The 27932-nt window shown below is 40.3% G+C and overlaps 2 protein-coding genes across 2 annotated transcripts in view; both read left to right on the top strand.

Moving 5' to 3' along the window:
* Positions 1 to 5126, top strand: part of CKLF (chemokine like factor) — a 10864-nt gene extending 5738 nt beyond the window's left edge. Inside the window, exons 3-4 of the mRNA XM_034788797.1 lie at positions 1176 to 1271; positions 4738 to 5126. Coding sequence (XP_034644688.1) covers positions 1176 to 1271; positions 4738 to 4842 — 201 coding nt within the window. The 3' untranslated portion in view covers positions 4843 to 5126. The remainder of the gene's footprint in view (positions 1 to 1175; positions 1272 to 4737) is intronic.
* A 1160-nt stretch (positions 5127 to 6286) lies between these two features.
* On the top strand, positions 6287 to 27298 carry CMTM3 (CKLF like MARVEL transmembrane domain containing 3). The gene is made up of 5 exons (XM_034788398.1): positions 6287 to 7310; positions 20406 to 20561; positions 22942 to 23037; positions 24343 to 24463; positions 25360 to 27298. Exons 1-5 carry the CDS (start codon positions 7191 to 7193, stop codon positions 25386 to 25388), a joined length of 522 nt encoding a protein of 173 aa, XP_034644289.1. The 5' UTR covers positions 6287 to 7190; the 3' UTR covers positions 25389 to 27298.
* Positions 27299 to 27932: the final 634 nt, after the last annotated feature.

The following is a 27932-nucleotide window of genomic DNA, read 5'->3' on the forward strand; positions in this document are numbered from 1 at the left end:
TAATATTTGTTACATGAGAATGATAACTAAATATTTAAACATTTAAGCCATCTCAATTTTAATGGTCTAATTTATTATTAATACTATAAATTCCCCTACTTACTCCTCCAACCAGAGTCCCAGTCGTGGTCTTGATTATTATTGCACACAGGCACACAATGATAAAGAACAAAACTGCAATCAATGAGTTGAAAATATCCTGAAAATGTATTATAAAACATAATTAACTTTCATTAAAGTACATGGCTAACAAATACTGAAATGTGAATACTTGTAGCATATAGCAGTCTTATTTTACTCCTTGAAGGAAGTCAGTGAAAACAAAATATATTTGTCAAGTTGAAAAACATTAAACGATTGCAAATATTCCCAACATTATTATTACCTGCCAAGAAACAAAATCTTTTTGCCACTGAAATGGGATTAAGGTAATGTCCAAATCTGATCTAGAGTGACACCAAGTGGCATGATGCTAAAAATTGCATTCCTGAAATAATCCCCTTTGTCTGAGCCCTGGTCTACACTATGAATTTACGTCTGGGTGTTTTATTCATTTGATATTTTTCAGAGTAGCAGCTGTGTTAGTCTGTATCTGCAAAAAGAACAGGAGTACTTGTGGCACCTTAGAGACTAACAAATTTATTAGAGCATAAGCTTTTGTGGACTACAGCCCACTTCTTCGGGTATGCATCCGAAGAAGTGGGCTGTAGTCCACGAAAGCTTATGCTCTAATAAATTTGTTAGTCTCTAAGGTGCCACAAGTACTCCTGTTCTTTTTGCAGATACAGACTAACACAGCTGCTACTCTGAAAAATATCAAATGAATAAAACACCCAGACGTAAATTCATAGTGTAGACCAGGGCTCAGACAAAGGGGATTATTTCAGGAATGCAATTTTTAGCATCATGCCACTTGGTGTCACTCTAGATCAGATTTGGACATTACCTTAATCCCATTTCAGTGGCAAAAAGATTTTGTTTCTTGGCAGGTAATAATAATGTTGGGAATATTTGCAATTGTTTAATGTTTTTCAACTTGACAAATATATTTTGTTTTCACTGACTTCCTTCAAGGAGTAAAATAAGACTGCTATATGCTACAAGTATTCACATTTCAGTATTTGTTAGCCATGTACTTTAATGAAAGTTAATTATGTTTTATAATACATTTTCAGGATATTTTCAACTCATTGATTGCAGTTTTGTTCTTTATCATTGTGTGCCTGTGTGCAATAATAATCAAGACCACGACTGGGACTCTGGTTGGAGGAGTAAGTAGGGGAATTTATAGTATTAATAATAAATTAGACCATTAAAATTGAGATGGCTTAAATGTTTAAATATTTAGTTATCATTCTCATGTAACAAATATTACTGTTCTTTTTTCCTCAAAATAAATCTGTCCTAATTTTTGACACTTTAAAATATGTCAAACAATAAAAACCGGAACTCACACTGTAACTTCTTCATACATACAGCTATGAGCCATAGTGTGCAAAGCTGTCATTTTGTTCCAGTGCTGACAACTGAAGCAAATTAAAAGAGCTTTTACAAATATTCCAAAATAAGTGACTGACTGTGCTGGATTAAACATTGTCTCCTGTGTGAGCAATTTCTAGAATTTAAAGTTGAGTTAAAAGCTATAGCAGGAGAAAACACTGCACATATTCAGGATAAAAAGATTGAGGACTTATTATTGGCTGCCACAATGCAGGAGATTTAAAGCCAAGCCTAATAAAACTGATATTTGGGCAAAATGAATAAGGATATTAAGATTGCCAGGAGGAAGAGAAGCAGATTCTCTCTCCCCACCCCTTACACACTTGAGAAATTGGTTTTACAAATCTGGATTTAGTCATGTCTGAAGACCCAGTTCATCCTATAATGAGCAGGTCATTTACTAAAACAACAAACTCCCATTCGAAAATAAATGAAATCTTCACTACTACACTTAAGACAAGTAATGCATTTTAGCAGCAACCATGTCACAGAAAGGTGGTGCACTTAAGAAAACACACCAGATTCTTTTCAGAACTGAGTCCAGGCACTCAAGCCAAGTGATAAACACTGGAAATAGTAAAGGATAGTTTCCTCCTGGGTGACAGCTAAGACGCAGTCATTCTTTTTCTATCTAACAGAGAATGACCATGTCAAAGAAATCTTGGGGGAGTGAACATTCTGAAGAAAAACTGAAAAAGGCCCAAATTGCATAATATAAATAATGGTTGTGCACGACTTGCTAAGAGTGAACTATTAGAGCAATTGAAAAAGGTTCTTGGATTGTTTTGTCTTTGAGAACATGAGAACCTGTAATTTTTAGTCAGAAGTGTTTAACTTGTTTCTCTGGCATTTGCTTTCCAAATGTCTCTCATGATTAAATATAAAGGGCCAGATTCTTAGCTGATGTTAATTAGCATAGCTAGTTACCAATTTTAACCATCTGAAGTTCTTGTCTACATTCAAGAAAGAGGAATGAGGTAAATTATTGTCTCCTTCAGATAATGTTCACCAATGATTTATTATTACTAAATTACTATTATTTTGAAACTGTTCATATTGTGTAGCAAATAGCATTGAGTTGAAAAGTTAGAATTCTAGATGACAAATATGTTTTAGAATGCATCTCGTTTAAACTGCATTTGCTAAATTACCTTCACTAACATAAATGTTAGACATCCCGTGTGTTATCATTTGATAAAGGAACATATGAGTAAAGAGTCAGTACTTCTCCCCTCCTTCCAAGTACAAATGGAGGACTGTCACAAAGAAATGAGTAATAAGCAAATAAAGTGTAAAAGCAGAGCAAATCTTAATATATAGCTTTACAGATTATCACATTTAGCTAATTTATTTGCAAAAGAATACTTAGTTTTTTTGTTTTTGCTAAAGATGACGACAAAACAGTTTTTAAAGCATGCTTGTGATCATGGTCCATTCCAGTGTTTATAACTAAAATTAGAGAAAATACTGCCACTCAAAGAACAGATTATCTAGAAGTGATTTATGTAACTTTGTAGTTTAGCACACAAAGCATCTAACAGGACTTCAAGTGATACTGAGAATACATGTGCCCCTAGCTGGAGAAGTAATTTCCAGCTCGAGTAGATGTATGTGCATTAGCTGTGAGACCACTGTTGTAGCCACAGTGGTACAAGCTGTGGCATAGGCTAGCTGCCCAAGTACCTAGGATCTGGCGGGATCGTTCTTGGGATGGCTAGTCCATCACACTGTCCACACCGGTGCAGCTACACTATTGTTAGCATGCTAGCACACGTATGCTACACCTCTAGCTCAAGTATAGATGTGGTCTTAAATTGCTAATATACAGTAACAAACAGGTGCTAAGTGCTGCTAGTTGGGTTGGTGATTGAAGGGTACCTGTTCACTGCAGTTAACTTGAGTGATTGCTGCCTAGATATGAGCAGCCATACTGCAAACCCCGACTCAAGTTACTGCATATTTCTACCCAGCAGCTGGGAGGTGTGATTCTCAGCATGGGTAAATGCACGCATTCTAACTCAGCTCCAATTAACACCTAAAATTAGCAGCGTGGTTGCGGTGGCACAGGCAGTGCCTCAGGCTAGCCACCCGAGTATGTACCCATGGAGATTGTACTTGCTCAGTTAGCCTGAGCTGCTACCTGTGCTGCTGTGGGTACACTACTAGTTGTAGTGCACTAGTTCAGAGCTAATATGTATATCTACCCTCACTGGTACCCCACTCATCCACATGTGTTGCTAGACCTCTGTGGAGTATATCCCAAGGTTGCTGTGATAAGCAGAACTGCTCCATGATTCTTCCCCAGTGAATTGTGGGAGAACTTGTCTTGCCTTCTGGGCACATGGAAATTGTGGGAAGGCACTGAAAGAGCTATCATCACTTGAGGGATTTGGCTTGCTTCTTCACTGAAACTTGGGTGGGTTACCAGCCCAAGTTAAAGTGGCACCCGAGGTCTAGCCTGTACGCCCAGCCAGACCACCTAGCACAGGTTTAAAGCATCACCAAACTTTGGTGCTTTATGTATGGACAGGCAGGGGCTTAGGGCAACACCCACATAAGAACCCAAGTTAACTCTGCAGCAAAGACATTGCTAAACAGGACTCTTAGGTGACACTTATTTTGCTTCCTTGTGACTGAAATTTTATAATGAGCTAGCCCCACATTTTAATAACAAGTATTCACATTTTAAACATTAAATAAGGTAACTTCCTGTCAATTCAGTGTTTTTCATTTCAAAACTTCTGAAAGAGAAAAAAATCTTTTTCTTCTAGCCTTGCATCTGCAAACACTGAGTTTACTGCAGTCCAAAACCATTAAGTAGATCATCCCTTACACAGACATAAGAGATTTGGTTCTGGAGGAAAGCATAATCTCACATAAAGAAGCATGTCTGTAGTCTGGTTTCCATGGAGACTGAGTCACTTCCTATTCTGAGATGACAGATGAAGGGCAAGCAAGGTCAGGGTGAAGATGATTGCCAGAGCATAAGGGGAAAGTTATTTTATGAGAGATTGCAGCATATCTGACCTAAAGTATGGAGAACACTGAATTTCTCAATCATCACAAATCAAATATTCATCCATAAGCATTTAGAAGGGCAGGACCAATTTAGTGATCTGTAGCAACTGCATCTGCTCAGAATTGGTAATGAATGAGTTATTACAATGAAAGGTAAAGACGATAAACAACTAACTGTGATGTGCATAGGAGGAAACAGAGTTTTCTTTTTATTTGCAGGTCTTTGGTCTTCTGTTGGTGGTTCTTTGTATTGCAGATTCTGTCCTTCTTTTCAAGAAGATTACATTTAATAAGCCAAGAGGAAGGAATGTTATTACCAGATAAGAATGACCAATTTACCAAAAGACTGATTTATTCTCCACTTTAAATGCCTATTGATTAATAGGATACTTGTTTCATTCTTAGCCTATGTATTTTTCTTAAAGGGTTTAACTTGTTCATCTTAGAATTACAATATTTTCCTGTGTGTTTTTTTTAAATTAGTTTACTTTTTCACACATTAACATTCTTTAAATTCCTATGTATTTTTCTAGACCACATATTTTTACCAGTGTTGACTTTAAATATTGTCCTATGTGTTTTAATAAACTTGATACATTTTCACTTGTTAAAAAATCTAATTTTCTACAGAAGTGCTTATATAATAAAATTGAAAATACAAATGGATCTAAATGTATTATTTCAGTAGGTAAGTAGTAACAGTACTTCAAGCAAGAATTATTTGAATTAACACGAGTCTTTTCCTGCCAAATATATTTAGGGACTGATTTTGACAACCATAGTCATGCTGAATAGCATCTTACTCTACAGGTGGTCCAGTTAATGGGATCACTGTGAAGTAAAGTATTATTTGTTGTGAGTAAAGGTATCAGAATCTGACCCTTAGAATTTGTCTTATTTCTCATTGGACGAGTACAGCTCCAGTTTGATGCTATGTAACCCAAAACAGACTTTGAAATACCATTCCTTTTCTTAACTAAAGATTTACTGATTGTGTTCTTTACAATTTCTGTAAACTCAGGAGTTTTGTTCACTGAGACTGGATGTTTTTCCATCTGGATAAGTGCAACAAGTATGTTCATTTCTTGCCTCTGTGCATGGTTGCAATATAGTTTAATTTTTTTTCAGCATTCTCAATAGTTTTGCCTTCCTTCTCTAGCAATGATGAGCTATGCTTTCAGAAGTACTTGTATGTTCAAGCCGCTGTTTCCACAACCTACATTAATATCTTGTTCCATTCTCTTATTCTTACAAATATAAAGTTATCTTCTGGTATTCCCATACTTGACTCCTAGTCAATCGGCACTTAATCAGCCAGTTTTTACTACTTCTAGTGAGGGTTTCTGTTGCTATTCCATCCACTAAAATAATAATACCCTGATTATTATTTTTGACCAAAATAACAAATAAATACATAAAGACTGAAATGTGAATTTCACAACTTAAATGGTGGTCAGTAATGGAACATCTCAGGTAAGAGCAGGGGTCGGCAACCTACGGCACACATGCCAAAGGTAGCACATGGGCTGATTTTTAGTGGCATGCTGCTGCCAGCCAGGGACCCAGCTGCCAGCCCCGCTCAGCCCACTGCCAGCCTGGATGGACAGAAGCAGCGGGCTGAGCGAGGCTGGCAGCCGGGACGCCGGCTGGCAGGGGCCAGTGGACGGAACCCCAGATTGGCAGCGGGATGATTGGCTCAGCCCGCTGCCGGTCTGGGGTTCCGGCTGCTGCCCCCGCTGCCGGTCTGGCACGCGAAACCTTAAATTAATGAAGACTTGGCACACCACGTCTCAAAGGTTGCCGACCCCTGGGTAGAGAATAGTTTCCAGCACTTTAGCTGTATGTACTTTGAACTAATTAAGTTTACTGCTGTGTCAATGGTATGGTTAGTGTTGCATGTAATGGAAGGAACTTGAAATATGCATTGCGATCTTGTTGATGGTGTTTTGCAGCAACGTTGTACCATGATGTACTGGAATTGGGATTATTCTGGGGGCACAAGAGAAGTTGCATAGGTACTAAATTTAGATGGTAAAGACTGGGAGGCTATGCAGCCAAAATTAGCGAGTTTGAGGAACTAGCTCTGGGGTTTTGTAATGCTGTGGCACCAGGATACATTGGCGTCCAACTCTGTGCGGAGGAACAACTACATTTGTTTTCTATTTATTTTAGACAGTGGGATTTGTGGAGTTGGGCCAAAAATTAGCTGGGTCCAGATGTTTCCAGCACTGTCATGCCACGGAGCATCAAAGTCTGGGTTTAATGTCATAGGAGCCGCTACACTTTTCTATTTGGCGTTACCTGCTTGGGAGGAGGGGGAGAATAGCCGGATCCAGGTGCTAGCGCGAGGTTTTTGCAGCGGGATGTATCAGGAAGTGGAAGTTTGGGGGCGCAGAGACAGTTCAGAGGGGTGGAGCTGGGGTGCAAACCTTGGCTGCCTGCCAGCCCAGCGCCCAGAAGGCGGTTCCGTGCAGCAGGCCGGGCAGGGGCAGGGGGCGGAGGCGCTCGGGCCGGGCACTCCCTAGATTTGCAGATGTTACAAGTTTTTTTTTTCACATTTCCGCAGTGTCACGATTTCCGTTTCCCTCCTTAAAAAAAAAAAAAAAATCCAAGTCCCCAGGCGCTCAGCAGCAGCCCGAGCCGCCCAGGCGAGCCCCGCTCCGCTCCCGGCCATGGACCTGCCCGCTTCGGAAGATCCCGATGCCCAAGCGCCTCCGCCTGGCCTCCGCACGCTCCTGCCCTCCAGGGAGTTCCTCTGCTCCCGCAAAGGGCAGCTCCTGCTGGCCGAGTCGGTAAGGGCTCCTCCGCAGCGTGGTAGGCACGGCCCGGGGGGGAGGGACCACAGCGGTTCTGCGGTGGCTCCGCGCGGGCCTGGAACGGCTTCCCCCCGCTGCTCATTTAAACAATGGGAACTCACCCACCCACCCACCGGCGGCTTCGGGCTCTGCCCCAACTCTCCCCCGCCCCGCCAGCTTCCATACTCCGGCCAGGGGGGCCGCAAGCTGCGCTCCCTCCCGCCGCAACCCTGCAAAGTAGCTTAGTGCCTTGGCTCCAGCCCCCTAGCTCGCCCGAAAGAGCTCAGCAGATCGCGAGCCCCGAGGCTGGCAACACACTCACTCAAGGAAATGGGAACCAGCTGACAGGCCCATTTGGATGGGTATAGAGGGGGGAGGAAGAGGCTCTGCTTGCAAACAGAGGACATGCCCGATTCCATTCTCCGCTCAGTGCAGCTCTCCCCTCACTCCAGTGGATTTACTCCAGTGTAAACGAGAGCAGGATTTGACTCTGTATTTGGCTGTTTGTAAGTTAAGTAGGAGAAATTTCTCCCAGTAAAATGCACGTCCTTTTGCTAGCAAAATGCACACTAGGGATGACGGGCAGACGCGCACACACTGAAGTGAAAACATAGCACACACTGCCAAAGCTAGGTACAATGGGGAACCTCAGGATTAGAAGTCTGAGGTACTGTGCCTGGGCACGATGGTGTTTCCACCTTCCCAATGTATTTCCTTTTGTAATTTTTCATTAACGTCTTGTGACTGTTTCATAAGTTTCCACGTTTTTGTGTGTGCACATTTATTTGGGAGTGATCCCTTTTTCAGTTTAAAAATCATCATTGATTTCTAGCTCATAGCATAACTTGTGGTGAAGTTCCATTTATTGCTAATAAATAAAGAAGTTTGCAGAGACAAGGCCAGATACCCATTTTATGCTAAGGGAAGGATGCATTTGATCTCTTTTACAGAGACACCATTTAGTCTGCTGCCAAATCAGCTTGGGCATGTAGTGACTAAGAATGAGGTTATGGTATCCATTGAAAATACAAAGGTGTTTGTTCATTTTCCCAAAATTATACTGTAGTCTTTCTCTAGCTCAAGATTTGAGAGCTGTGTTGGGTCTGAATCTAGAACTTCAGGTTTTAGTACTGTCTATCTGACACTATACTTACTTATTTTTAAGTTTGACAGATGGAACAGCACCACATTGGTTAAGCAGGAAAAAAGCATTAAGATTGTTAATCATATACTCTCTTGCAATGAAAGAAATTAACATATTTGAATCTCTATTTTCAATCAGTTACTCCGGAAATAGCCAGAAATTTAAGCACCAAGCTCTTTCTGACTTTTTTCCTATTGAGTTTAGGTAAAAGCATCACACTTGAAAAATAAATTTTTCTTCTTGCGGGGAAAAATACTGCTTTTTAATTTTTAGATAGAATAGGCCAAGAATGGGAACCTGTCTACCCTCTTTCATGTCATCAGGAAAAAGGTGTTTATAAAGGAAACCCTCATTCTATACTGACAGAGCACATCAGAAATGTGATGCTGGAATGAGTTATAATCCCCTTTTTTCACATACTCACAACTCACAAAACATTCACCTTTGGACCTGAAATATTCCATGCTTGTATCCCAATCCTGCACCCAGATGTGCAAGCAAAGAGCCCTGTGCTCACATGGAGTTCCATTGGCTTTAGGGAGAAACTTTGCATATGCAGGGGTCCATGTTAGCAGATCTCACGGTAGGATGAGTTCCGTAGTTTTTGCCCAAAAGTAAATTGTTTTGAAAAGTGAGGAAAATTTTCTGGCAGTTTTTGCATTGCAAGAGGATTAAACACTACACTTCTCCAGTTGTAAAAACGTTCTTCATTTTTTCTTCAAAACAGATGATCCTTTATATTTAAAATATTAATGTTAACTGGAGTTGTGAGAACTCAGCAGCAGGTGCTCAACCACTGAGGCACCCAAAATCAGTCGGCATTAAATATATAGATCATCGATGCATGTGAACTCACCCACTAGATCAGCTTAGGGGAAGGAAATTCATACAAGGAAAAGGAAGTTGGTTTGTAGAGCAGCAACATGCAGCAGGACATCACACTCTGGCTGTATTGTTTCCAGAAATCTCACACTGTGAATGAAAAGGGTAATAAGACAAATGGCTGACAGCATCTCTCTTTCCTGTGGGTTTATGGTCTCTGCCGCTGGGGTTAGCGTGCTGTCTGGTATAGGGAAAACAGAGGCAGAGAGAGGCAAGAGATTTGGTTGGATAGGTGGAAAATGTCATTAGGAAATAGGGTTTGGTTTTGTAGCATGTACCAGCTCCATTGATAATTCTCATCCCTTTACCTTCTTTAAAAATTCCAGGCAAAAACCTAACCTTAAGGCAACATTTCAGGATGAACGATCTCAAGCATTTAAATTTGCTCCCTTGAGCATATGACTTAAAATATTCTCTCTCTATCATTATAAATTGTTACATAACACAATGTAAACTGGACTTTTCTATACCTCCCTACATGTAATGAATTGCAATCTTGAGACAACATGGCTTTTATGTCTGCAAAAGACATGTGTAAGGCATATTGTTTCAGTCATGGGGCCAGATTCACTCTTCTTTGGGGGTTAGTTGGGTGAAGACAGCTTTAAATCCTATCAGTGAAGGCTGCAGCCTGAATTTACTAGCCACGCTCCTTCCCTAGCCAACCCACATTTTGGGCTGTATTGGCCATGGGAGAGGGCAGGTTGCAGTAGCTATCCCTCCATTCCGGTTGGTCTTTGCCACCAAGGCTCTGTTCTTTGATCTATTCTGGCAGAAGCCAACAGACCCCCAAATGAATCTGTTCTGTGAATGATTATAGTTTTCATATGGCCAAGTTTAAGATGGTCCCATGCTTTCACATTTCAGATGAGGCCAGTGTGAAAATAGTTGAGAGATTGAGACCATCTGTCATGCAAGCCAGCTCAGAAACTAAGTTGCTATATTTAAAACAATCCAAACTTTGAGGCACCTGACACTATGTTGCTCCAGTTGTAAAATGATCTAAAAAAAAAAAAAAAAAAAGGATGAAAATGTTTCAGCTTGCTAGCTTTGGGTGTTCCAAGCTTCAAAATAATTGAATTGAATTGAATTCAGACATCTCAGACTTAAAAATCGAGCTGTCTCCAGAGAGTATGTGCTGCAATTTACTGGATACAAGGAGATAATAAAATCCCATCCCACATTACATTCTATATAGTATTAATTCACAAGTAATGTCAAATAGCACAAGGCCATAATTTATGGTGTACACACAAATGGGCAAAGTTAAGACTGAGCTTTCAGCCATAACTGCATTTCCTGTCCAGAGTGCTTGATCTCTCCACCTCAGTATTCCATTCATTTTAAGAGGGATTTCTGCATGGAATATGTAAATAAATTAACAAAGTTGGGATGTTTCAGAATAGGAGTTTGAATAAAATGAGACTCTCAGTGCTATAACTGAATAGTAGTGTCGCGTTATTCAGTGGCTTGGTAAATTGCAGAAATCTATTCAGTTTGTGAGGATTCAAAGCCATGTAGTTACTAGCATGTCTCAGCGTAGACTAGAATTTCTCTGTTTAGTTATAGTGAGTGTATCTCACGGCTCTTTCAAACACTCAAAACCTAAACTGAAAAGTTGAAAGAGTGATCAGTACTATAGAAAACGAATGTTAACAACAGACCTTGAAGAAGTTGGATGTGCCGGAGTTACACAAAGGGGGCCAAAGCTGGCCACAATTGTCAGTTTGCAAATCCATCCAGTGCAGCTCCGATCTCAACCATTGCCCACATCGCAGTATAGGAGGGCTGGAACACAGTGTTATTGCACCAATCTGCAGCTGGCATATGGTCAATAAGTTAGAATAGCCCCTCAGCAACTCTTAACTTACATCAGGGCTGGGGCCATTTGAAAATCATAGAATCTCAGGGTTGGAAGGGACCTCAGGAGGTTCTAGTCCAACTCCCTGCTCAAAGCAGGACCAATCCCCAGACAGATTTTTGCCCCATCCCTAAATGGCCCCCTCAAGGATTGAACTCACAACCCTGGGTTTAGCAGGCCAATGCTCAAACCACTGAGCTATCCCTCCCCCCTGGGGAGCCATAACTGCTTCCCCACCCTCCTTTGCTAGCATTGCTCAGATCTCAGCACAGGAGAGAATCTGGCCTTTACGGTGGCTAAAAGGCACTCAGTCTTTAGTCTAGTACAGCATAATGGGCACACAAGTCTGCAGTTGCCATACATCCTGCTGTGTGTTACAAAGTGAATCACATCACTAGCAGTTTAGAGAGGACCATTGTGAGCTCTGCTCTGCTAGCGAGCTGCATGCTATTCATCTTGAATGAAACAAATGCTCATCATGGCTATTTACATTCATTTTTTAATAAACCGGTTTCATTTCCACTCTTTGGCTGTAATTTCTCTGTCAGAGGCAGCAAAGTGGAACATACTTTGAGAGTTCCCAGCTTTGGGGAAATCCATTACTCCATTTAGCAGAAGTTAGGCTAGTGCTGAAGCTAATTACTTCCAGAAGATAATTACTATCCTAAATTTTATTCACATAATGAGTCCCCCCCGCTCTGTCTCTTTCGGTCTTATCTTCTTATTTTGATTCCACCTGGAATAACTGCATAGCCACTAAGAAGCAATAATGAGGTACATGAATTCAGATACATGAGTTTTGCCTTCTCCCCCGATCCTGTTCACTCTTACTGCCTCTCCTCTCACCCTTCAATCAATCCCTTATTCTCTGTTTAATTATTTTAATAATCTTCCCCTTTTAATTGCTCCTTTTCCCCTGTTCCTGTTTGCTTTCCTTTTTCTCTATCCGTTATATTTTCCAGTATTTTAAAATCTTTCCCCTCTTTATCCGTTCAGTTTTTCTGCAAACCATTGTCCCTTCCCTATCGAAGATTTTGGAATCTTTTCTAAGCTCTGTTTTGCCCGCCTCTATCCCCCATACACACACCCAAAAAAGACATGCCAGGAAATCATGTAACAGACAGCGCTGCTGCTGACTTCCCTACCATTGACCCAGGCAAGATTCCTTTTCATCCATTCTGCTCCCCACTCCAAATATTTAAGTCAAACCTTCATGGCTGTCTTGGTCACTGCTTCTCTATTAAAATTAAGTGGTGCATCCCAACTCCTGTATGCCTGATGCCCCCCTCTGGGAGGCACTATAGATTTTTGTAGGAACACCAGACAAATACTGTGAATTGCCCCTTCACAAGTATGGTGGATGTTGCGACACAAAGGATGCAGAAAAGGTGATGTTTGTTTTTCTTGTCTGCTGTCTTTCTTCTCTCTTTTCAGTCTTCTTCTCTGAAGTGAGCCCTATAACTGAAACTTCCAGCTGAAAAGGTTGTGTAATCAGTGCCTCTTCTGGAGAAGACCCGTTCGACTTTCTGTGACTCAGTAAATAGAAGATGACCTCTGCAGCTAAATCTCTGGGGACAGAACTTCATTTCTGTGTCAAATATGGTGGAGAATTAGTAACTGAGTACCATCAAGTCCACTCTGTGTATTTGTTTCTCCCTTTGCATGAAGTGTGTAAACAAGATGAAATAGGGAAAATTAGAGCCGCCGGTGTTTACCCGCTGACTAAAGGAGATCTTCCTTGACCATACTCAACAAGCAATGTGAATATGCAAGGCAGCTCTTTCCCATGAAAAGGGAAGATAACATGTGTTTGAACATTCAGGCTGGTGGATGGTGGCCAGTGAGCCTATGTATCATTGTGCAAAGCTCTAAACTATTGTCTGGCCCTCAGTATGATCCCTGATTAACTGCAGTGGAGGGTGTACTCAGTACAGAGAGGCTAGAAATGTCCTCACTCTGCTCGTGACCTTCATTAATAGCAGCATAATCCACTAACCTTTTAAATTATATTTTATACCTGTAACTGAATGACATAACTCTAAGAGGTAGGAATTATTACTGATAACAACTTAGGAGCCTCAGGCACATAAGATTAAGAAAGTTTCACAAAGAAGAAAAATACCTTTCAGAATGCAATAATAAAAAATAAAATTAGGCTCCTTAATGAAGAGACTGCTATTTAATATTAGCTATTTAGCCCGTTCCCTTATGGTGGGACTCTTTTTACAACAAGATGTTGTTGTTGAGGTCCTGTCTATGGACTGTTATGCTAGAATTGTCAGCACACAAGTACTCCCACACAGTGGAAGGGGCAGCAACCTGGCTAAACTCTCAACAGCAATTTTAGGCGCAATAAGCATTCTAAGTGATCTCAGTGCTAATAAGGAGTGATCCCAGAAGTCAATCTTGTATTTTGGGGGTTATCATGACTCCCGCTATGCAGAATAAGTCTTCTCTATGAAAATGTTCTACCTTTGCTTGCTCTGATTAAGGACAATTTGAATAACTTTCAGGAGCAGTTGAGCTTTCAATGGTTGAATGTCTTAGAACAGGGACTTGTGAACTCTTCTCTGGCTAGAACAAACACCCTCTCTCTATTTTTAGCATAGAAATAGAAAACAGACATTTTTAGAAAAATTGACCAGTTACGACTCCTTGGCCCCACTCCCAAAGCAATGGTTAAAGATGGGACTTCAGAGAAGGGATGAGTATTACATAAGGTGTCTAACTATGAAACATTCAGGTTGTGGCCAGGATAAAAGTCAGTCCCTGAATTTTATTGTCCTTTTGGATAGGTAAGACAAGCCAAGTAAGAGTGAAGCAGATAGAAAACCCCCATTTGCATTTGAAACTGTGTCAGCAAATAAAAAAATGGTTAGATTACAATGGTTTCCATTTCCTTTCTGCTTTCTTCTGAACTTCTCTCTGTCTCTTTCTCATTAAAGTCCCCAGCTATGTGCATTGGAAGTTAATGAGTCTTTCCATTGACTTCAATGGCCGTTGGATCAGGCCCATATCCATTATAACCACTTCCTTAATATGACAGTAGAGCACAGCACAGCGGGGGCCTGTTTACCATGAAAGAACTAGCATCTCTCCCCAGTTGGGGGAGGCATTAGCGTTGCTCAAAGAACTATTACATAATCCTATAATTTGTGCCAAATTTTGCTTCTTACAGCTAATTAAATGGGTCACTTTAACCCAGATGAATACATTTTCTATAGTCATAAACTATTAGAGAATTACCCTCAGGCATGTTAGCACAAATATAGGACCGTTTTTTCTGCCAAAGCACACACACTGCTCTCTTTTCCCCTCCGTGAGTTTGGATTATGGATCATTGTAAGGCGTCTACTATGACGTTATTTGTTAGGACTGTCCTGGTTGGAATCTAAAGAACAAAGCTTTCTGTTAAAAGTTGGAAGCCAAGAGTTTGTTCCTATATTATAAGCAATTGTACTGGCTGATGTTAAAACTAAAACCATCACCTACCTTAGTGGAAAGAATTATTTATAGTATCTACTGGGAGTGTGCTGGTGATGGTGCTAATATTATCAAATGTAATAACTTGACAGGGCTGCAGAGTTCATAGAATTCAAATCTCTGTCAGACCCAACATTTACATCACTAAAAACAAGAGACAAGTAGCATTTCACATTCCATTAGTAATACCGACAAAATTCTTCAAGTTATAAAACACTGAATAACTCAGAGTCCACCCAGCAGTTACTTTTTTTAAAAGCCCGTTCTTTCCTGCTTTGCTTGACACTTTTGCTGGAGTCCCGAGATGCTGGGAAAACCCCATCTGACGATCTTTTTCTGTTTTGAAGTTCCCACATCAAAAGACTATAATTAGCATCAACAGAAATCTGAAGATAGAATGAGGCCAACATAGGAAAAGTGCATCTATATGGTTATTTCAAAACAAAATTCCTAGTGGATTTTGCCAGCATAAGGCAGACAATGTTGGTGATTTCATATATGCCTCTACCCCGATATAACACGAATTTGGATATAACATGGTAAAGCAGCGCGTGGGGATGGGGGGCTGCGCACTCTGGCGGATCAAAGCAAGTTCGATATAATGTGGTTTCACTTATAATGCGGTAAGATTTTTTGGCTCCCGAGGACAGCGTTATATCGGGGTAGAGGTATATTAATAGAATTTAAAGCTAGGAGGGATCATTAGATAATCTAATCCAACTTCCTATATATCACGGGCCATTACGTTTCACCCAGTTACCCTTGTATTGAGCCCAATAACTTATGTTTGACTTGGATTTCAATCCAAGCACATACTGTCACTGTGTCACACACACACACTAGTTTTGTGCCTGAAGGTTCAGAATCTCTGCTGATATTTGCAGAGGTCTCACTGAAAACAAGCTCTCTCTCCGTATATTCCTCATTTTATTCCTATGACTTCGTATCCTTGACTTTGTGGATTTTAAAGTACACTCCACTTCATCTGCCTCAAAGTGGGTTGCTATTTGCCTTAACTGTTGCCAAAAGGTTGATCTTAAGAAAATGCAAAGGCTACTCTATATGTCGAATCCACCTGAATTAGCTCATGCCTTCGATGGAGAAGCTCTGCTCTGCTGGCGGGAATGACAAATGTGCACAATAAAATCTGGTGTCAATATGCTAAATGAATGGAGTCTGGTATAGAAGCTCTCTGTTATTTTCCTCCATTTTTATGGACCACTCACCTCTGAATTAGGACTTTTTGCTTTTTCTTCTACGTTCGTTATAGCGTAATTCAGTTCTTAAATTGTGCTTAATACTTTTTGATAAGCCTAAGCTATGATGTACAGTTTGGGTCTAACTCTTCCATTATTAGGATTCGGAGCGCCCATCTTTTCTGCACCTATTTATTCTTGTTTTGTTTGTCCTCATGTCCATACCTGCACCTTTCCCCATTCCCTCTGCCCTGCCTTCAGCCAGAAAAAGGACAGGAGATTTTAAAGAAGAGCAGTGAGAAATAATACTTCTCAGATTCTCAATATTATGGACCTTCCAACCAACTCCAAGCGAAACAATGGGTCCAGCAAATGCAAGTGCAGCGGATATGCTTATAACACAAAGTTATGGGACTTTCTATTTCCTAGCCAGAGATCAGTGGCCAGACTTATCTTGGAGGAGAAGGGGGGTAGGGGAACGAAATCAGCACTTTTCAATTTGTACTTCTACGGGATACATCTATAAACGTGGTCTATAAACCAACAGAAAAAAGCATGATGGGGTAATTAATTTCCATTCTGACAATCTGCAATTAACAAACATGTCTCTGCACCCTTACTATCAAATGTGCACCCCTAACTTGAGTCACAAGAATCATCCACCACCTACGAACAGTATCAGTTTCTTATAACAGGTTCCTAAGATGAAACAAGAACAAAGTCATATACATATTTACCTACACATTCCTAGGAATTTCATACCACCCCTCCCAGTCTACCACCACAATTCTAACACACCAAGATATGTTCCATCAGAAACTGCCATCTTCCAGGCCCCAGAAACTATTATTCCTTCCATAAAAATCTCAGCACTCACTTGTCTATACTCATTAGGATCAGAGTAAGGTTGCACATTTGTGACAAAAGAAGCCTACAAGTAGAGGGTGGTGGATGGGAGTAGGAGAGTATCAGAAGTGACATATTCCGGGAGAGAAGGAACATAACTGTGGATATCCCAGGGATTATTTTAGGGATTGCATAGTTAGTCATTGAATTTAGCAACCTTAATTCTAAATTAACCTTTGTGTGAAGCCTCCAAATCTTCCTCTACGATGACCTCAGTGCTAGCTGGAGTTAGAATCTCTACTTGTGTCCCCCGCCCAACTTGGTTCTGTGTTCCTCATTAATCTTTACTATAGCACCCACCTCAATCTTTCATATTCACTGCTTAAAGTGAACATGTGGAGGGAAGGGGCAGTTACAAGTGGTCACACACCTGGCCAAAAAAAAAAAAAAAAAATCAAGCTAGGTCATTGAGGGGTGTACCTTAAGCACTGTCTTACGTGAGGTATTGTTCCCAGATGATGACAGATCCCTCACTTTTTTCAGACCACTTTAAGCACCGATTGTATCTCATTATAAATAACAAACATACCAAAAAAGCCAGCAGCTGAAACAGGGAATGAGATTACTAGCAGTGTCTTCCATGGGATTCTGGAGGATGAGCTGAGTCCGTTAGATACATGAGAATCAAATGGAATATTATACACAGAGCATGAGGTTGAGCCATCACACAGCAGAACTGGATACAGGAGTAAGCCATAAGTATTACACACCAAATCATCCACTCCTTTATAAATCTGAACAAACCCATCTGATATTCAATGCATGGGATGATTTATTGCTCTCAATTATTACGTTCCCTCTACATCTGGTCACAGATGGAACAATCTAATAAGGCACTTAGCGATCAGTATGAAGGTTTGTTAGTTTAATAAATTAGTAAATAATCTCAACAAGATTAAACTGCTGAGCACTCTCTCAACCTAATGTGCTTTTCAGGTATATGTATTTGAGGGCACTGAATGACCTCTCACAGGAGCAATTAGTGACTTATATGGCAAATGTAACACTTCTTAATTGATGTACAACTGGGTGCAGGGAATATGTTGTAGCTGCAGACAGCCAAACCAATAGATCTGAAATTCAATGAGGCAAATGCATTGACCCAGGGCCGACTCCAGGTTTTTTGCTGCCCCAAGCAAAAAAAAAAAAAAAAAGGGTGCCGGAGTGCCACCGCTGAAGCAAAAAAAAAAAGGCCCTTTGAAAAGTGCTGCCCACACAGGGCCAGAATGCTGCCCCCTTGAAAAGGGCCACCCCAAGCACATGCTTGGAACACTCCATGAACCCCTCCAATCTAAACACTTTCTGTTTTCAAGAAGCAGTGTCTCCTTTTCAGAAAGGGCCATCTTAACAAACAAACATGTACGCCCCTCACTTCTCTGACACTAGAGATGGGCTTGAAAACCTCCACATTTAGGAGGGGCAATTTGAACTCATATTCTGATTTGACTTTTGTGGCTTGCCTATCGCTGTAATGATCTAGAAACATCACTGACCTTTGCTGGGTTCAATATTTGGCTCTGTAAAGAAAGTCTGGACCCATCTGTATCAGACACCTGCAAATGCAGAAATTCTAAGCATAATTGGATAGAATCATGTTCCAAGGCTGTTCCATAGCATAATCACACTTCTGAGATTAAATTAACATTTCAAGAGTGCATTCCAATTAGATTTCCATTCAAAAAGCAGCCCCTTGTGCCCATACATTTTTATGTTTGACTAATAAATAATAAACTGCCATTTAATTAAAACAAGACAGCTGTGGAGTAGTTTCTTCAGGCACAGACCACACTCAAACACAGCACAGACCTGTAACCCAGGACCAGAACCTAGCACACGGCATTTGTGAACTTTACTGATATCCTATTTTCCAGCTAGTGAATAAAATAATAATGAAGAAGGAGCATATTTGCTTCATTCTGTTTGAAAAGGAAGCTAGTGAAATACCAGTGATAATACCACCTATGACTATCTATCTGAGTAGCAAATCTAAAATTTTGCATTTGGGAATGGTTCACAAGAGGTGTGGCTTGCTGGGCAACTCAGTATGTAAATGTTGTGGCTTGGCATGCAAATAATATATTGTTTTAATGACTATGCTAGAGATTTTTGTTATTAGATTTTGAAACCCACAAGTCAATTTGATCCAGAGAGAAGCCAGCAGTGCCACTCACCTCTAAATGGTGCCATCTTGGAAGTCTGGGAGTGGAGTCTGGGCGTGCTGCTGCTTTATTGGCTTCCCATCAGTGCAGAAATGTTGTATTGCAGCTTCCCATTGAGTTGCATTAAACAATTGCCAAATATTGCTTTATACTTGGTTTGATTGTTATGGCAGGTATGTCCTCTTCTTGTGGTTGGCCAGAGCAGGCTGAGAGAGAGAGAGAGAGAGAGAGAATGAATGTTGGTTTGGGGGTGAGAGGAGATTGTTTTAATGGTTTTAATTAACACACATCCTATGGGGGAAAATTAAAGGCGGAGAGGCTGACTGGCTACAGCTAAAGACAGACAGAGCCAGAGGCCCATAAAGTTGGTCTCCAACCCTTAGACAAGTATGTCAGGCTAGAACTTCTCAAAACAAACTAGGGGGTTGGGCGGGGAGTTATTTCTCAAAATGGGTGATTTAATTCATTTTTCACATGTAAAGGTAAATAAAATTTAAGTTTTAAAAGTATATACTAGACTCCATCTGTCCTTCCTCCCCTCACTGAAGTAAGAGTGTACAACCCATCTGTAAAACTAAAATGACAGACACTTTACGTACCCTCACAGGTGTGTCGTATTCGCGGCAGTCCAGTCCAACATTCTTTATATCTATTTTGAGGCTGCGATTCAGGTTGTGCTGTATTTTTTTTTAGTCACATCTCCATTGTAGAGCTTTCCTTTTTGAGCCATACTATAGCAATGCCTTTCCTTGCAGCTAGAGCATTGCTGAGAAAGTATCCATTTCTGTTGTTTTGGGGGTTTAAGGCAGAGTGGGATAAATACCCTTATACAACACACATAGTAGGGTCATTTTAGGTGAACCACCACCATTTCCTTCCTGAGAAAAATCTTATTCAAGTCTGTTTTTACCAAAGCAAAGCAGTCAGTACTGGAAGAAAAACAAGAACCTTTGACTCACGGGAACCTTTGAACATTAGCAACTGTCAAAGGTTGTGGGTGTTGTTTTTTTTTTATCATCATCATCAACAGAAGAAATTATATATTTTTTTCTTTTAATTTTACTGACAAGACTAGTACCTCTGGGCTATATGAGCAATGACTTGGATTTCAAATGGGAACTGCTTTGCCATGATTGAAATCTTAGAATTTATAAATTCATTTTCCAACTTGATCACTTAATTATGTTCCCAGAATCGTTTACAAATCAGGGCCAAATGATAGGTGTAAATCTGGAGTGGCTCCCCAGAAGCCAACTTCAGATCCATTGGAATGGATGGAGTTATTTTAAGTTTATACAATTCTAAGCAAGAGGAGCATGTAGAAAGTAGCATTTGCCATCAGTCACTGGATTGACTGAAATATGCACAAGAAATCTCTCTTCAAAGCCTCTCAGAACTGCCCTGGACTCTGTCTCTGCTGTACCATGTGAATAATAAGCTATGTTTTCCCTTGTACTCTAGGTGCTGTCATTTATCACCTTTATCTGTTACATTGCATCTTCAGCTGCATCTTTCATGATGGCACCACTCATAGAATTTCTGCTGGCACTGTTTCTTTTCTTTGCATACTCCTCTAAGCTTAATGAGAAGTTTAAAGGAATCTACTGGCCTTTGTCGGTAAGTGGGATGTGAAATTCACACACAACTTCAATTGTACAGTATGAAAGTAGATGATAAAAGGGATAGAGCTGCATTTTACACTAATTGCTAACAACTTGACCTTTATTATTAATAAATCCTTTCTAGTGCCTTTCATCCCACAGGACCCAAAGTCACGTTACAAACGGCAAGAGATTATACACTATAACTTTGTAGCTACCATTTTTTATGGGAGGTAACATTGTAGTTGGAGCCCAGGCCTAGGGCCTACTGATGCTGCAGTTGACTTGCTGTGTAATTTTAAGGTTGTATTCTCAAAAGCACCCAGCCTCAGCCTAACTGAGCTTTGGGCCAGCACGAGGCACTTTTGAAAAATTCAACCCTTAATCTCTGTGCCTTAGTTTCCCCATTTTGTGATGTGAGGGTAAAAATATCACCTTGCTAATGTACTCTGAGATTCTCAGTTGGAATGTGCTATATAAGTGCAGTCAGAGTAGCAGTTGCCCCGACAACACAGGACTAATGTATTTGTTGTGTGATGGCGGGAGGAGCTCTCTGACCCTTCTGGCAGTTGATACCCAATTTGTATGAAGAAAATCACCTTTAAACTGAAAAGCAGTGTATGTGATCTATAGGAAGTCTGCAGAAAGAGTTGCAGGTTATTACTCACACTGACCACTGGATGGCTCTGTTGCTCCAAACACTCTTACTACAGGGAACATTTATCTAGCAGGACAATTTATTTTTGCTTAGGAAAAAATCCCAACCTAGTTCAGTTTGGATTCCTTATTAGTGCAACGTAGGGATAGTTGGTCTTAATGAGTTTTGAGTTAAATATCGGTAGAGTCTTTGGTGGATAAAACTGTAGCAGTAACTTCATCCTCTCAGGGACAGTGTACATGCTTTTAGAGCTTGTGCTCTCAGTTCCAATCTCAAGAGCCCTCTCTCCCCGCCCCCCCCCCACCCCTTTTCAAATAAATGCTTGTCTTTTACTGTTTTATAGCACCCTTTACAAAACCATCTAAAAAAAATCAATTGCATATTTATTGTGTCCATTATGGTAATGTGTACCAACCTCAGAATTCAGATTGCTGACCACTATTTGACCTCAAAGGAATTCAATTTCCTTGAGGATTTGTGTCTTATGACAACATCTGAGTTGTCCATCTGTTCAGAAAAGACAAAAGATGTGAATAGAGGTCAAGATATCAGTCCCGGCATCTCAGAACGTTTACAAGTGTATTAGCAAATCATTGTTTTTATTTGATGTACTATTTAGAGATGCCATTTCCACTGCATATTACAAACACTGATATGACATGTTCCCTGCCCCCAAAGAGCCTACAATGTCAACCATATACACAGCACATTTTACCTAGAAGAATGAAAGATTTCATCTCCCTCCATCAATTCCTTGGTAGCTTGGATACTCTACATTTCATAGACTGAACAATTCTCTCTCAACCTTTCATCCTTTACTTGTCAGTGCACATTTAGTATAAACTATAGCTTAAGCGCTAGGCAAACATTTCTGATCAGGTATTGAAGATAATGTTTTCATTTAACAGTGGGAAATATTTAAGTACATTGTTGTGCGCCTGCTGTGCCACTCAGTCTCCTGGCTGGTACAACTGTTGCCTGGGGAGAAAATAATCACATTGATTTGGACACAGTTTCTTGTAATGTAATTAGATTCTCAGCTGTATAATTTATTCTTATTACCACCTAAGGAAATCACTGCATACAAGATAGAACCAGCGGAATGGAGGCACTAGAAATATGTACAAGTAGAATAGGTAATCCAGTGCATGGCCCAGACTATACGCTATGTGCTCTTGTCCTTTGGCCATCTAGTTGGTGTCTCAAGTGGCAGGGCTTTCATAATTTCCATTATTAGGCTATTGGCAGTCTAAATTGATTCCAGTCGGAAAGCTTCTGTTAATCATTTCTAGCTGTCAAACAATCATGTTCCATGCACAATCATTGACGACAAAGCACCAACTTCTGATCTCAGAAACAGTAGCATAAATCCAAAGTAATGCCTCTGTTCCTAAGTGAACTCAGTGGAAAGATATCCTTCTCGATCCAATGCAAGGTTTGCATTGATTTCCATGGGCTAGCTTTGGATTTGTAATGTCACTGAGATCAGATTCTAGCTACTGGAGTCAGGATCCCAGGCACATTAAAAAAAAATTTTTTTTTTTAATTTTGATTTCTCAGATATATCAAGAAAATAGCAAGTCTACAAGCAGATAATAAAATAGTTATAACTATATAATCTTGAAATTCTGATGACAAAAATATTTTTAAAGTCCTCATTTTAAAAGCAATGGTAATAGGACTTTAATGTGTTACAATAATTTGACTATTTAAATCAGCACTGCATTGTGTTATACAGGATTTCTTGCGCTGTGTCACTGCCGCCATTATATATTTTGCCATCTCAATCGCTGCAGTCTCAAAATATTCTGATGGAGCATCCAAAGCAGCTGGAGTAAGTACTAAAAGGAGAAAAGCGATTTCCACTTCTGCATCTTGGTGAACTGTACTTCAATATATTTGAGAAATAGCCTCATCTTGATCTCATTGAAATCCATGGACGTTTTGCCATTGAATTAATTTAGGCCAGGATTCGGCCCAAAGAGAGGAAAAGCGATTTATTGTTTAGAACAAGGAACTGGGAATCAGGGGATCTGTTCCTGATGTTGCCACTCACTCATTGGGTGACCTCGCTTACTCTTGCCTCTGTTTCCCCATCTGTAAAATGAAGATAGTAATACCCATTTCTGTAAAAAGCACTGAGATCCTTGGATGAAAAGCCCTATATAGTGACCAAGGGTTGTAATTCTATTTAATAAAATATGATCCATGATGCAAATAGTTTCAGACTTGTGTCTTTGCTGCCTGTTTTTGCACCGAGCAGCTAAGACAAAAGCAATGGCATTTTCCCCTTTAAACACCATGTCACCAGCACATGGACTGTGAAGTGCTTTTCCCAGGGAGATCAGTGTCAGCATTTTGTGCTCAGAACCAAGACACACTCTCTTTCCATTTGTAACTTGAAGCCAAAAAGATATAAATATTTTATGCAAGAGAAATAATATAAATCAAATTTGCATAATATTTTAAAAGCTATCTTGGATTCTTTCTTCCCTGTCAGCCAGACACCTTAACCAAATAATTGGAAAGTAAATACAATTTCATAATAAGGATTTGATTTTCAATCTACCTTTGTCACTATTTTTATGCATGGGAGGTATCATATATGCTAGATTCTTAGCTTGCTTAGCTACAAAGGCCTCCTTATCCTGTTAATCTAAACAGGCAGCTCCAGAGACACTGCACCCAGCACAGCTCATTCAACAGCAGATGAGTAGCCTGGCAGAAGGCCTTGCAAAATGGCAAAAACTATGGAGACTGGAAAAGATCTTGATCTCCCAGATGGGAATTCCTTCAATACAAAGGGATTTCCAGAGTCATGCTGGGTCCCGTGGGACACCTTTTGTATCTCCAGACATAGGGGCATGCCAGGTGCTCAATGGTGCATGTGGCTAGCGCATTCTGGCTGTTCTGAACTATGGAATGACCCAAAGGTGACTGGGGCAAGCTTCCTTTTAGATCTTCCTCACAAGTTGTTAGGCCCTCAAATACGCTCCTAAGCCACCTTTGCCTCACCACCATCCTCCAGTTGCCCCATGTTTCCGCAACAATTTGCCTATTGTTAGTTAAGATTAGCCCATTTTTGTCCTTGATGGTTGACATGAACTGCTGATGAAGAGACTATCCTTCTGTTGTATAGGTATTTGGCTTTATAGCCACAATAGTGTTTGCTGTTGATTTCTACATTACCTTTAATGACCTGGTCACGTTTCTCAAACAAGGCGGTTCCGAAAATGCCACTGAAGCACAGAAGTCAGAAGGTAGGTAAATGCCTCCCTTATGTTTTACAAGTGATCATGCAAAACCTCTAGCTCTTATTTGACAGATATGTGAGAGTTCCCAGCATTAACTAGTCTACACAGACTCTGTTCATGATGACCCAGAACTCGTGTGTGTTAACTATTCTATGGTACGAAGCCATTGCAGTCAATAACATAGTAACTAAGGCTTATTGATTAGAGAAAGTTAAGTCTCCACCCTGTTTTAAGAAAAAATGCATTCCCTTGTGTTTTGTCTAGTCAAATTTTCAATGTGTCTACTGATGATGCTTTCTCTGGGAGACTATTCCATAGACTAATAGATCTGACTGCCACGGAGTTTCTTCCTTGCACCCAAAGGACTGTTTTAATAGCTAATACCCGTTAGCCTTGAAGATTTTCATGCCATGCATTCCCATGGGCTTTCTAATTCTTTGCCTTCAAATAAACTCACGTACTGTATTGACAATATGAATAGGAGCCGAGCCATCTAGGAAGACAAGGGACTACCATAAAAGCAAGAAATGGGTACTCTCGTTGGCAAAATACAAGGCCTATAAAAGACAGCGCAAAATTTTATAGAAGGTCTTTAATCAAACTCACGTCTTTTGTGAAGGCTTCCTTTTCGCAGTGACCTTGCCAATGATATCTCCACAACTTCTTTCGCTTGAACTGTTGTCCTTTGTATTGTATTTGTCTGAGACTAACTCCTGGGCAGGACTTTGAAGCACCACAATCATTTGCAATGGTATGGAAATAAAAGCTGTAATGAAAGAAATCCTCATAAGACCCTATTTTCTTTGAAGCAGCCCCCTAAAATAGAGCAACAAGTCTATTTGAACAGGAGTGAAAGGTGACACTGCAGCTTCAATTTACTCACTCCCCCCCCTTTTTTTTAGATGAGGCCTCTGATTCGGATTCGGACTGAAGAACAGCGCACCTACGGATTGTGAAGTCAAAGGGAAGAGATGACCTAGTTCTTTCCTATTTGCTAAATGCACTGCCAGTTGAAATGTTTCCCTTTCTTGTTTTGGTCTCAGTCACCAGTATGTTCTCTCTCTTTTTCCATCACTGTTTACAGAGTTACAAAACCAGTGACACAGTGATGTGGGGGAAAGAATATTTCAGTGTCACAGAACATTTCTTTGGAAACTGGCCATTTTGTAGGTGTGTAATCTTGTACCTAGATATTATCTTTTAATACGCGTTATTTCAAACTTTACACTAGATTTCTGAGTCTGAGCTTTCTTACTACTTTTTCCCTCCCCAGATTAAGACTCCAATAGTATTCCTTTAGATAAAGTCTCACTACCTCTATCTCAAGCATTTGAAGGCACAGGTTATATTGGATGTGTAGGTTTCAGAAGGCATTTAACTATATGTCTGCTGCCTATGTGTGACCATGAAAATGGCAGCCGGACATCTGCAACATGAGCAAATCTGAAAATGCCTCAGGTTAGCTGGTTTAGTGGACATTCAATTTTCTGTCATTTTGTAAGATTTTCTGAGGAGAAATCACCCTCTTTCTAATCTGCTTCTGTGGGGGCACATCACGCCCTTCAAATTTTCTGGCGAAAACAAGGCTGAGCACGAGACATTGTTTTAACCTTCCCTTCCTACCACCAGGGCAGAAGCCTCTACGTGCAATCTGCACATTTAGCTCCAGTTTCAGGGGGCATGGCCAGATGGGCCTGGCTCAGAGCCATCCACGTGACATCTCCTACCACATCAAGCCTGTAAGGATTTCTGCACGAGAGACCACTGCACCATTTCTTGCTCTATGCTTTTAACATCAGTCCTCCAGTCAATAGTGTTTACCCCAGGTAGGAAACCACAGGGCTTACAGCTCCTGATAAAGCCAGGCTGCCACAGAGAATGGAGGAAACAACCTTATCTATGCTTTTGTGGTACAGAAGGGCCATACCACTGTGGAGATGCAAACCCAGCCTCCTGACAGAAATCTCAGTGCAGCAAGTCGCACTTTCCCAGCCCTCTCTGGTTTTTCTGAGAGGGCAGATTTGTCCCTTCGTGTGGAGTTTCTAGGAAAAACTCCTGCATTTCAAAGGGTTCTCTTTAGAGAGAGGGTAACATAACCTGTCTGCAGTAGTCGCACCTTCTGACAATGTCTATATACATCCCAAACAATAACTTAGTTAAAAGAATGGCAAACTCCATGTATGGCATTTGATATGCTTGTTTCAAAGAAACTCATATGTTAACAAGTATTTCATATAGTCACAGGACTGGTGGCTTTTCTTCTTTTCTCTCTCTCTCTCTTTTTTTTTTTTTTTTTAAAGACCTCATGACATAGCAGATGGTACCAATAGAGTAAATGAAAACAGAGCTAAAACAATAAAAGCAGTTTTCGCTGGGAATAAACATATCCCACTGGTGTTTCAATGACCTGCTAGCAGCTGGCTGTTAGCCGTCCAGAAGCAAGGTACCGATTAGCAGCGTAGAGGTGTTTCAAACAGAATGGTCTGGCTTAATAAGAGGATATCTGAAAGACAACCTTCCCATTCTCCACAATCCCCATTTCCAGACCACTGAAGGAGTAACAACAATGAATGTGAGAAGTAATCAGCACTTATCTCAGGAAAGAGCCCTTTGGACTTTTTCCAGTGTGGAATTCTACATTTCCGTCATGCTTCTCTTTTACTGTAATACGTTTACTGGCGTTTACTGTGATGTTAGGTGACCTGTGGTAATTTTTACACTTTTTGTAATTTTAAATTCTTTTTTACAATTTTTTAAAAAATGTACTGCATGTGAAACCCTGGAAACTAGCCCAAGATTAACATTTATAAATGACCCTGGATTATACCCTCTTTAACAGAAGCTGAGTTTTGTGTTTTCCTTTACATGTTTTTTATTTTACAATCTCATTTTATAACCTTTCACTCTTTAAACCAGATACAATAATACGGTTTGGATTAATCATGCACAGAGCATTGTAAGAGGCAGTGAGAAACGTGCTGCCTCAGCACTCAGAGATTGCAGGCTCACTGCTATATCTTTAAAAGCAGCAAGTTAGGCACCTTATAGACTAACAGACATGAGCTTTCGTGGGTGAATACCCACTTCGTCAGATGCTGTATCTTTGTAGAGTATAGCACACTCCTCTAACCCATGCATAAAAGGGATGTCACCATAAATGTTATGATCTCTTCAGCAGTTTTTGGAAGTAAATAAGCTGCTGTGTGTTTTGGGATCTGATACTGTCATTCTTGTACACAAATCTGCCCTTTAGATTTGCAATTTATTCACACACTATTTCTGGAATTCAGGAATTATTCCTCAAATAAAATGAAAATAGTGGTTTTTATGCTGATCTCAAAATCAAGAGATGCATACAAAAATACTAAGAGATTTCAGTATCACTTCAATAATATATTGTGTTGCTTGCTGTCACGATTTTATATTTATTGTTGAGATATTTGGTGTTTTTCTTTAGCCTCAGCTCATGGAGTCA

Source organism: Trachemys scripta, chromosome 13 (assembly GCF_013100865.1).
Source record: "Trachemys scripta elegans isolate TJP31775 chromosome 13, CAS_Tse_1.0, whole genome shotgun sequence".
Lineage (NCBI taxonomy): Eukaryota > Metazoa > Chordata > Testudines > Emydidae > Trachemys > Trachemys scripta.

What these genes read in the sequence shown, in the direction of transcription:
- CMTM3 (XM_034788398.1), top strand. Translation starts at nt 7,191, where the DNA reads ATGGACCTGCCCGCTTCGGAAGATCCCGATGCCCAAGCGCCTCCGCCT. An exon ending in AGCTCCTGCTGGCCGAGTCG is followed by an intron (nt 7,311 to 20,405) that starts GTAAGGGCTCCT and finishes CTTGTACTCTAG; the next exon opens with GTGCTGTCATTTATCACCTT. An exon ending in GAGCATCCAAAGCAGCTGGA is followed by an intron (nt 23,038 to 24,342) that starts GTAAGTACTAAA and finishes TCTGTTGTATAG; the next exon opens with GTATTTGGCTTTATAGCCAC.